Consider the following 12,083-nt stretch of genomic DNA (forward strand, 5'->3'; position numbering starts at 1 on the left):
TCCCAGAGCAGACCTGACGCACTTGGCAAAACCTTTGACAAGATTTTGTAATCTACATTTAGCAGCAAAATTGGTCGCCAATTTCTAATTTCCTCCCTCTCCCCCTTCTGCTTGTAGCTGAGAGTGATGATGCCTTTCCTCATGGATTCACTTATGGTACCTGCCAGCATACTGACTTACACCTCCCGCAGGTCCTGGCCAATCAGGTCGCATAGAACAGAATAGAACTCGACCGGTAAGCCATTGCTTCCGAGAGTTTTATTCTTTTCAAAGGACTCGATGGCCTTGGTCAGTTCATCCAGAGATAGCTGCTGGTCCAGCCTCTCCCGTGTTCTGTCGTCTAAGACCTCCGTGACAGAGGACTGGAACGACTGTCAGTTGGCTTCGAGTCATACAGGCTGGCATAGGAGGATTTGCTGATCCTCATGATGTCAGCCTGACATGATTTTACTGAACCATCACCTTCCTTTAGACTGCTGAGCACGGAGCTCTCTTTGTGCACCTTCTGGAAGAAGAAATGTGAGCATGTCTTGCTCTGCGGAACAGACCCTGGACTGAAAGATTATCTTGGAGGCCTCTGAGGAAAAGAGCGAGGTTTGCTGGCCCCTCACCTCCTGGAGGTCCTTCATGACATTGCCCCCATTGTTTGCAGCAGGAGCAAGTTCTGCATACTTTCCTGGAGTTGGGACAGTTTTCCCTGCCTCTTTCCCGCCTCCTGAACACCATTGAGGATGAAAAACCTCTGGATGTTTCCCACCAGTCTGCTAGAGACTCAAAGAGGGGTTTCACGGTTCTCCAACCTGTGTAATCCCTCTTGAGCTCCTCAATGTTTCCTGAGGTCAACAACTTAGCTTCTACGTTCCCTTACCATCCCACTGCTCGTCCTGTAGGTGACAGTCGCCCAGCAGGAGGCAGTGGTCAGAAAAGAACACCGGCTTATGTCGGTGGACCTCACCGAGAATGTTCGGGACACAAACAGGTAATCTATCCTTAAGCGGATAGACCCATCTGCCCTTGACCAGGTGTATCTACGCTGCGCTCCGTCTGCAGGGGTGGTAAAGACGTCATGCAGCTTGGCATTTTTGATCATTTCCATCAGGACTCTGGATGTGGCATCCAGTTTCCTGTCCCCCCCATCGGATCATCCATCTGCATCAATGATACAGTTGAAGTCTCTGGCCAGAATGACAGGCCTGGACGTAGCCAGCAACAGTGAAAGCTGCTGCAGGATGGCCAACTGTTCACTCTTACCTGCTGGGGCGTACATATTAATTAGTCTCAGCATATTTCAAAAATAGTACAGGTAATGCAATATGGCACAGCATAGCCCAATGGAAACGTTACAATCTTCTACATTTGCCATGTGCGTTGCAACTATTACAGTTATGTAGAAACAATACTGGAATTAGTAAGTATACTAGCTTTTCAGCTAATCTAAAGAATAACATGTATAATGCAGTTTTCACTTTTTCACAGGCTATGGGGTGAAACTACACTTATATTTATTAGACAAATGTATAAATTATCAAATCTGGATATGATTCTTCCATTGCAACAAGAACGTATACCTTCCAGTCATGATTCCTTTCTTGTCACTTTAAACTCCATCAAAATTTGGGTTGGTTGTATCTATGAAATAAGCCTAACAATTATTTGTTTCATTACATTTAATCGGCTGAGGGGAGATAAAAAGAATCAGCTAGAAAGGACTCATTGAATCTCTACATAAGAAAGGGATTTTTAAAAGTGCACCATCAGCAAGAGTTCATGATGTGCGTGTGTGCACGCCTGCATGTGTGTGTGGTGGGCTTAGCTTGAACAAGATAGAGGTTCAAAGTTAAAAATCACAACACCAGGTTATTGGAAGCACACTAGTGTGCTTCCAATTAAACCTGTTGGACTATAACCTGGTGTTGTATGATTTTTAAACTTTGTACACCCCAGTCCAACACCGGCATCTCCAAAAGATAAAAGTAATGAGAGTACATCTAGAAATCTTATTCAAAGTAGAAATTTGATGCAGTGAGGGAAGAGAGATATTTTGAGTAAAGTTTACTGCGAGAAGTTAAAGTGCACTGAGTAGGGGATTTGGTGAATGGCAAGGGCAAACTCTCTCAGCAAGTTCATTGGTTGTAGGAAATTACTATTAGAGGCTGGCTTTAAATGACTGTAAATAGCATAATATTTTTAATCAAGTGGCTATACTTGTATTTAACAGAGGAATACCAGAAATGATTCTCCCTTATTGGCCTTGAAGAAGGCCAATATAATAAAGTAATATAAGTGATATAAAATAAAATAGTTAATATAAAGGAAGTAAACGTAGGACATTGTAGCACAGCCTTGTAGAGTGGAATGCATAGCCTATAATATATGAGAAATCATGGACCTCATTAGACTTCTAGATGACATGTGCAGGATGTGCTGCCAACTGCAGAAACTCGAGCTCTAGGTTTCACAGCTTGAGTGATAGTGAGATCACTGTGATGCATCCACAAGTCAGAGTTATGTGAGCAGCATGATGAGAAAAGTGATCACATAGCAGCTGAAGGTCTGGGGACAGTAAGGGAATGGATGAGTGCCAAGCATCCAAGATGAGCAGGAAATAGTACAACAGTCTCCTGGAGGTGCCACTCACAATCGTGTTTTCTGATTTAGAAGCTGATAAGGGAGTAGCTCCACAAATGAGTGCAGTCAGAGCTACTATTTTGGCACCACAAATAGCTCAGCTGTACAGAAATGGAGGGAGAAGAAAGGAAGACGAATAGAGATAGGGATTAATTAGTTCAGGGAACAGACAGGTTATTTGTGGCTATAAATGTAATTCTAGGATGGTGTGCTGCTGTTGCTCTGGTATCAGATTCAAAGATGTGACAAAACTGCTACCTTTGGGGGGGACCAGAGATTGTCGTCCACATTGGTACCAATGACTTAAGTAGAAAGGGGGGGGGGGGGGACGTTATCCTGAAATCAGAATTTAGGGAGTTAAGTAGAAAATTAGCAAACAGGACCTGATCAGTCCAATGTCGTATGCAAGTGAGTACAGAAATGGGAGGACAAGGCAAATGAAGATGTGGCTGGAAAGATGGCTCAGGACGGAAGGCTTTAGATTTCTGGGACTGAATTTGGGGAAAGAAGGCATCTGTAAAAGTCAGATGGGTTGTAGCTGAACAGAGCTGGATTGGAGTTCCTTGCAACGTGTTTTGCTAGTGCTGTTGGGATGGCTTTAAACTTATTTGGCAGTGATGTAGGAATGACAAGAGAATATTAGAGAATGCCGGGTTTCATAAAATGCCTGGAACCACAGACAAAAGTAGCATAGAGAAGAATAACTTAAAAGGTGAAACAGAAAAAGGGAGAAGGTAGCAGTGTCTATATCAGAGTTATTGTGTATGCAAATGAATGTATAGAGTATAGTAAATAAGATTAAGAGGTAGTCAGTTTGCCATATGGAAACACAATGTAATGGCAATAACACAGATCTGGGTACAAAGTGTTCAAAAAAGACAGAAATGCAAAGGTAGCAATATTGATTAAGGAGAGAGTATTATCATGCTGGAGAAAGAGGATGTCTCAGTTCAAGCACAGAATCAACATGGTCAGAGTCAAACAGGAAAAGAATACAATTATATTGCTTGGCATAATCAATAAACCAACAAGTAGGTAGTATGTACAGGAACAAATCTGCATAGAAATTACAGACAGATGTTATCACTATAGAGCAATTGTAACGGGGTACTTAAATTACCCAAATGTAGATGGGGATTCCAATAATCTAGGAATACTTGTCCCTTGCACCATGTTCAGGAAAAATGCCTAAAAAAGTAGGCATTGACCAGTCCAACAATAGATGATGAACTGTTGGACCTAGTTTTTGGAAGCAAAGTGAGCCAAATGGATCAAGTGCCAGTGGGAAACATTTAGGAGACTACGATTGCAACATTTAGGGGGAATGTGGAGAATGACAATTGTCAATTCAAAGTTTAAAAAAAAAATCAAATGGCAGTGAGTTGACTTCAATAGGGCAAAATGGGACCCGGAATGAAAGGTTGGCGAGAAAATAACTGTAACTAAGCAATGGGCTATTTTCAACGACAAGATAGTTTGGACACACTTAAGGCATTCTCCCTCAAAAGGCAAGTTTGGACAATCAAATACCAGGCACCCTGGAAGACAAAAGAGACTGAAATTAAGATAAAGAAGAAATGTGCTTATGACAAGTGTTAGATAGAAAATATAATTGAGAACCATGAGGAATACAGAACATTCAGAGTGAAGGTGAAAAAGCATATTAGAAAAGCAAAGAGAAATTAAGAGAAAAAAAATGTAGCCAATATAAGAGGGAATTAAAAAGTTTTCTATTGGTACATATATCGTGAAAGACTGTAATAGGAAGAGGAGAACTGATTAGGTATCAAAGGGGGAATTTACACATTGAAGCAAGAGGTATGGCTGATATACCGTGTGATTACTTTGCATCTGTCTTCACTAAGGAAAGAGATGCTGACCAGGTTTTGATGACAGTAGAGGAAACTGTCACCAGAATGTTCAAAATTGATATGGTGGTAGATTTAAATAGGCTGTGTGGGCTTACAAGTTGAAAAGGGACCAGGACCCAATAAACGTATCAAAGGATACTGAAGAAGGTGAGAGTGGAAATTGCAGAGGCACTGGCAATAATCCTTCAATCTTCATTAGACTCAGAAGAGATGGCAGGAGACCGGAAACTTGTAAACATCATAACACTGTTCAAAAAGGTTGTAACAATAAGTGCAGCAATTACAGACCTGTCAGTTTGATTTCAGTTGGCAATGTTGTTAAGGTGGTGGATATGGACTTCCAGAGGGCATAGGATATAGTGACACACAACAGACTTTTGAGAAAAACTTTAGCTCATGAAATAAAAGGGAGTAGCAACATGGACACAAAACTGGTTGAGCCAATGGATTTTTTTCATGTGCAAGGAAGGTTTGTAGTGGAATTCCCTGGAGTGTGTATTGTGACCCGTGCTTTTCCTGTTATAGATTAATGATTTAGATCCTAATGTGCAATAGAACATTTTCAGAATTTGTAGGTGACATGTAATTGGAAACTATAAGGAGGACAGTGCAGGACTTGAAAAGGGTAATAGGCACATTGGTGGTGTGGGGGAATGGGTCCAATGAAGGTCAATACAAAGGAATGTGAGGCAATACATTTTGGTAGAATAAACATTGGAAGGAAGATGATATAAAATAAAGCGTACAATTTTAAAGGGGATGCAGGAGCAGAGGGACCTGATGTAAAAATGCAGAGATATTGAAGCTGCCAGGGAAGGATGAGAGAGCAGTTAATAAAATATACAGTATCTTGGTCTTTATTAAAAGGGGTATAGAATATAGCATGTGGAGGTCTGGGTGCCACACTTTAGGAACAATGTCGGTGCTCAGAGAGACTGCAGAAGAGATTTAAAAGAATGAGTCCAGGGAGGAGAGACTTTAATTGAGGTCAGTTGGAGAGGTTGGGACTGTTTTCTTTGAAGAGAGAAAAGCTAAGAAGAAATATGATATAAGATTTCAGTTGAAAGAGGCTGGATCAAATAGATAGAGAGAAACCATTCCCTTTTGTAAAAGGACCAAGAATGGAAAATGAACAAACTTAAAAGGAGGAACATAATTTGCAAAAGAAGCATGATACCAGGAAAAAAGCCTTTTCGCTCAATGATTGGATCAAGTCTGGAATGCACTGTCTGGAAATGTGGTGGAAGCAGGTGCAAATTGAGGTATTGAAGAAGGCATTTGTTAATTATCTGAATAGAAATGATATGCCAAGTATAGGGAAAAGGAAGAATGGCATGAGATCATGATGCTCATTTGGAGAGCTGGTGCAGACATGGGTTAAATAGCCTCCTTCTGTGATTCTGCAAATTCAGCTGAAGTACATGGTACACCTGATTTTGAGGTATAAACCGATACACTTTTATGGGAAAAAGTGCTGGAGTAACATGGCAAGACGAAAGATTTAGTTCCATCTAAAGCATTATTGCATCAACCTCGTCTGTTCTAACATTGTCAATGTTTCTGACTTATTGATCAGATTCAAACTTCAATCTTACATGACAATATGCAGCATCACCTTTGGAAACTTCTTCCTTTGTCAATTTACTTATTGCTTCTCATCTCACATTTTACTCTAGAAGCTTTTATTGCAATTAGCAACCATACTGTACCTCTCTCGATCTTGTGCACAATTGTTTACAGCAGTGCTCTGCAACTCGTGCATCTCACTTGGTCGCCTTGGTTGATCAGTCCTGACTGGTAAACGACCTTCTACCTCAGCAAGCCAAGCCTGAAATTAATTGAGGGAAAAAAAATGAAATTAACAAAGTTACTCTTAACAATGGCGACCAAAATTAGTCACACAAATCTGGAAGTTTACACTAGTGTCCATCCCTCCCTTCCAGCTCACTAGGCTAGGAGGCAGCACAAAATCAATCAGGGTGGTGGTGGGAGGGATGCCATGTCAATCACATTTCCATTGTTGCTATTGCCAGTGGCCTTCTAGGTTGTGAATGGCCTGTTCTGTTAAGTCAGTTGAGGTCCTTAACATACCATTTAATGGATCTGTTCCCAATGCCATTGAAGTTTTACCACTGGAAGATGAAAACTGTGCAACTTGAGGAAAGTCCTCCCAGAAAAAGCTGGTGGTCACTCTGGAAGTAGTGGTGCAATTCTCATCATGCACTCTGTGGGCCTAAGCACCTTGTTCTCCTCTCTCACCCACCACTCTTCCAAGAGTAACTAGGTTCATGCACACTGAAAGAAATCCCCGCTGCCTTTGCAATTTACTCTTTATTGTCTCAGTCCTCACCGTGGTTGGGCATGATTGATTGATATGCGCAACCCCTGACCTCAACTAGTTTCACTCTGGGCCTGCTAAAGTCCCAGCAGTGGTTGCCCACTCCAAATTGAGATACCTGCCCTCTAATTAGTTGGCAGCCCCTGAAGGTCAGGCACGCACTTACAGGGAAGCTATAACCATATGCAACTGACTGCCTGTTCTAAGTGAAGTCTTATTGTGACTTCTATGGCTGGTGAAGATAGTGTTGCTGACAATACGAACATGCCTATTACAACAAGGGTAGACCATTAAGATTCTTTAGTGTGTTCTGCTCTTCAATATCATTGCTGATCTGAACGTGGCCTTAACTTCACCTCGTTACTTATGTCCTATACCTTTAGATTCTTCACTAACAAGGAAGTCAATCTATCTCAGCCATAAAAATATATAATGGAACTGTCTCCATCATTCTCTTGATGGGGCTAATGCTACCCTGTAAACTCCTAATATACATTTCTGATAGGTTTTTGAATTTTGTGAAAAAAACCTGATACAAGGTGCTGCATGTATAACTATAAAAACATCAAGTTTATTAGAAAAAAACATGATGTCACATGATGTATTTGCATAAGTTATAACTCAAACATTATAGTTCATGCAGAACAAATTTCCCAAATTAAACTAGTTCCACCTGCCTGTGCTTGGCCCATATCCCTCCAAACCTCTTATTCATGTACTTATCCAAATGTCTTTTAAATGTTGTAATTGTACCTGCATCCACCACTTACTCTGGAAGTTTATTCCACACATGAACCTCAGCGTTAAAAAAAGAGTTGCTCCTCATGTTCTTTTTAAATCTTTCTCCTCTCACCTCCCATGCTTAAGTTGGTTGATTTCAGCTGGTATGGCAATAGGGGAACTACAATTAACACATTTCAGTACTCTGATTTTTAAAGGATTGATGGTGTGATAATTTCAGGCAGATTTTGTGGTGAAATGCAATATTCTTTGTATGCTGCTGCACTCAATATGAATATTCAAGTGGCCAAAAGTTCTTTCCATTAAGAAAGTTAACAGAATTGCCTATACCATTTTGTAAAGCAACACGGCTACCCAGCTATTGCACCTAGTCCTTAAACAAAACTTCAGTAAAACCATAGGACCTATGCTCATAACAAACTTTCCAGCTCTCCTGTAAAGTCAGTCAGTCATTTGATGCATACATATTGTGGAAGCAAGAGAGAAAACAGGGAACTAAAAACCTTGTATCAATAGAAGGGAATTGCCAGAATCTATTATAAAGGATGGGATAAGTAGACACCTAGTTAATAATGATTTGATTGGGCATAGTCAGCATGGATCTGTGAAGGGAAAATCATGTTTGACAAACTTGTAGGAGGTGTTATTTGAAGACATTACTAAAATTTGATAAAGAGGAGTTGATGAATGAACCATACTTATATTTTCAGAAGGCATTTGATAAAGTCCCCCACAGGAGCTTGGTTGGAAAAATTAAACCACATGGTATAGGAGGTAATGCACTGGCATGGATGAATGATTGGCAACAGACAGAAATCACAGAATAAGAATAAATGAGTCATTCTTGCATTAGCACGCTGTGACTAATGGGATACCCCAAGGATTAGGACTTGGCACCAGCTGTTTACAATATACAGCAATGGCTTGGAGTTGGGTACCAAATGTAATATTTCAAGATTTATGATACAAAGTTAATAGGGAACAAATTTTGTGAAAAAGATGTAAGGCAGTTTCACAGAACGTAGACCAGCACAGTACAAGAATTGGCCCTTTGGCTACCATGTCTATATTGACCACAATGTCATTCTAAACTAATCCCATCTGCCATATTCCTCTAATCTAATGTCCACATGCATCTTAACATTGCTAGCATATCTGATTTGATTAGATTACTTACAGTGTGGAAACAGGCCCTTCGGCCCAAGAAGTCCACACTGACCCGCCGAAGCGCAACCCACGCATACCCCTACATTTACCCCTTACCTAACACTACGGGCAATTTAGCACGGCCAATTCACCTGACCCGCACATATCTGGACTGTGGGAGGAAACCAGAGCACATGGAGGAAACCCACGCAGACGCAGGGAGAATATGCAAACTCCACACAGTCGCCTGAGGTGGGAATTGAACCTGGGTCTCTGGCACTGTGAGGCAGCAGTGCTAACCACTGTGCCACCCATCTGCTTCTACCACTTCCCCCAACAATATGTTTCAGGCACTTACCACTCTTTGTATAAAAAACTTGCCTTGCATGTCTCCTTTAAAATTTTCCCCTCACCTTGAATCTATGCCCCCTAGTATTTGACATTTCTAACCTGAGAAAAAGATTCCAACTATCCACCCTATCCATGCCTCTCATAATTTTATATACTTCTATCAAGTCACCATCAGACTCTGATGTTCTGTCAAAAACAATCCAAGTTTGTCCAACCTCTCCTTATAGATAATACACTCTAATCCAGGCAATATCCTGGTAAACCTCTTTTGCACCCTCTCCAATGCCTCCACGTTCTTTCTATAGTGTAGTGACCAGAACTGCACACAATACTCCAAATGTGGTTTAACTGACGCCTTACACAGCTGCAATATGGTTGGCCAACCTTTATACTCAACACCCAATCAATGAAAGCAAGCTTGCTGCACATCTTCATTACCACCTTATCTACTTATGTTGCCACTTTCAGGGAGCTATGGAATTGCACCCCAAGATCCCTCTTGTATAACAATGCTCCTAAGGGCCCTGCCATTTTCTGCATATTTTTCTCTTGCATCTAATATCTTAAAATGCATCACCTCACATTTGTCTGTATTAGACTCCATCTGCCATTTCTGTTCCTAATTTTCTAACTTTGACCACCTTCCTCATCATCCACAATACCACCAACTTTCATGTCATCTGCAAACTTACTAATTAGACCACCTACATTTTCATCTAAATCATTTATACATTACAAACAGAGGTCTTAGTGGATCCTTGCGGATCACTGCTGGTCACAGATCTCCGGTCAGAAAAACACCCCTCCACAATCTCACAGTCTGTGATCAAGCCAATTTTGTATTCAACTTATCAACCACAGTGCTTCCCATGTGACTTAAACTTCTGGACCAGCCACAAGAGGGTCCTTGAAAAATGCTTCAGGTAGACTATAGCCACGGCTCTACTTTCAATCATTTTAGTCACTTCCTCAAAAAACATGCCTAAACTTGTCCTCCCTTGTATAAATCTATGATGACAATCCCCAATAAGTCAATTCTTTACCAAGTGTGAGTAAGAAAGAATTTTCTTTGATTATATCCCTAGCACTGATCTAAGACTCCGTGACCTATAACTTTCAGGAGTACTTCTTAAAGGAGCAGAGGGTGGAACTGATAGGTGGAAAGGAAGATAAACCAGGGAGAAGGAGATAGTTGGGAGGAGAAGTTGGGAGGTGGTGTAGTCCAGGTAGCTGTGGAAGTCAGTGGGTGTGAAGTAGATGTAAATGTTAAGTTGGTTGCCGGAAATGGAGATGGAGAGGTCCTCACATTCTCCTAGATCCCATCATGCCCTTGCGACTTATCTAAGTTAATATTTTTTAAGACACCTAAAACCTCCTCCTTCTTAATATTGACATGCCCTACAAGTATCAATATACCCCTCCTTAATGTTATCATCTATGTCCTTCTCCTTGGTGCATACAATTGCAAAGTACCCATTAAGAATCCCACCCACATCCTGTCTCCATACATAAATTCCCTCCTTCATTCCTGAGTAGACCTACCCTTTCCTTAGCAACACTCTGGCTCCTAACACATGCATAAAAAGAGGATTTGAGAAAACTTAATGAATGGGCTAGATCATGGTAGATAGAATATAATGTGGGAAAAATGTGAGGTTACTGGCTTAGGTAGGAGAAACTGATGTCTAATATTTCTTAGATGGTAAGAGATTGGAAGGTATAGATTTATAAAGGGACCTAGTTTCCCCTGTTGTTTAGCCACAGAATCTTAACGTGCAGGTGCAACGAGCTATTAGGAAGACTAATTGAATATTTTCCCTTACTGCAAGAGGATAGGAGCAGTGAAGTCATGCTTTAATTGTATAAAACTTGGTTAGGCTGCAACTGAAGTACTGTAGGCAGTTTTGGTTTTCTTATCTGAGGAAAGATATCATTGTTTCAAGGGAGCGCAATGAAGGTTTGCCAGAATTGATCCAGGGATGGCAAGACTGTCCTATGAAGAAAATGTGAGCAAACTGGGCCAGTATTCTCTACGGTTTCGAAGAATGATAGGTGACCTAACTGAAAATGTGTTGCTGGTCAAAGCACAGCAGGCCAGGCAGCATCTCAGGAATAGGGAATTCGACGTTTCGAGCATAAACCCTTCATCATAAGCCCTGATGAAGGGCTTATGCTCGAAAAGTCGAATTCCCTATTCCTGAGATGCTGCCTGGCCTGCTGTGCTTTGACCAGCAACACATTTTCAGCTGTGATCTCCAGCATCTGCAGACCTCATTTTTTTACTCGGTGACCTAACTGAAACTTACAAAATATTTAAAAAGGATAAACACCACACATATGCGATCCCTTTCCACCATCTGGATGATCTTAGGGCTCTCTGCTTCTTCCTGGAAGAAAGCCTGAACCATCCCCATCTACCATCACTGTCCTCTGTCTGGCTGAGCTTGTCCTCACTTTGAGCAACTTCTGCTTGAAATCCTCTCGCTTATTTCAGATGAAAGGTGTGGCCATGGGCACGCCCACACATTATGCCTGCCTCTTTATGGAGTCTGTGGAACCTTCCTTGTTCCAATTCCAATTTCCACTCTACTCTCACCTTCACCTGGTCCATCTCTAACTCTTCCCCAAAGTCTGAAGAAGGGTTCAAAGTTTGGGAGAAGATTTGTAGCTCAGGTGCTCGTTGTTGTGATTCTGTTCGCTGAGCTGGGAATTTGTGTTGCAGACGTTTCGTTCCCTGTCTAGGTGACATCCTCAGTGCTCGGGAGCCTCCTGTGAAGCGCTTGTGATCTTTTCTCCGGCATTCATAGTGATTTGTACCTGCCGCTTCCGGTTGTCAGTTCCAGCTGCCTGCTGCAGTGGCTGGTATATTGGGTCCAGGTCGACGTGCTTATCAATTGAATCTGTGGATGAGTGCCATGCCTCTAGGAATTCCCTGGCTGTTCTCTGTTTGGCTTGTCCTATAATAGTAGTGTTGTCCCAGTCGAACTCATGTTGCTTGTCATCTGCGT

The 12,083-nt window shown here is 41.5% G+C and overlaps 1 protein-coding gene across 6 annotated transcripts in view; it reads right to left on the reverse strand.

The window, feature by feature from the left end:
• Positions 1–12,083, reverse strand: part of LOC132825709 (formin-binding protein 1) — a 222,760-nt gene that overhangs the window by 11,917 nt on the left and 198,760 nt on the right. For all 6 annotated transcript variants that reach the window (XM_060841110.1, XM_060841113.1, XM_060841114.1 and 3 more), the window contains one exon: positions 6,209–6,327. In XM_060841110.1, coding sequence (XP_060697093.1) covers positions 6,209–6,327 — 119 coding nt within the window. The remainder of the gene's footprint in view (positions 1–6,208; positions 6,328–12,083) is intronic.

Source organism: Hemiscyllium ocellatum, chromosome 21, assembly GCF_020745735.1.
Source record: "Hemiscyllium ocellatum isolate sHemOce1 chromosome 21, sHemOce1.pat.X.cur, whole genome shotgun sequence".
NCBI classification, from domain to species: Eukaryota; Metazoa; Chordata; class Chondrichthyes; order Orectolobiformes; family Hemiscylliidae; genus Hemiscyllium; species Hemiscyllium ocellatum.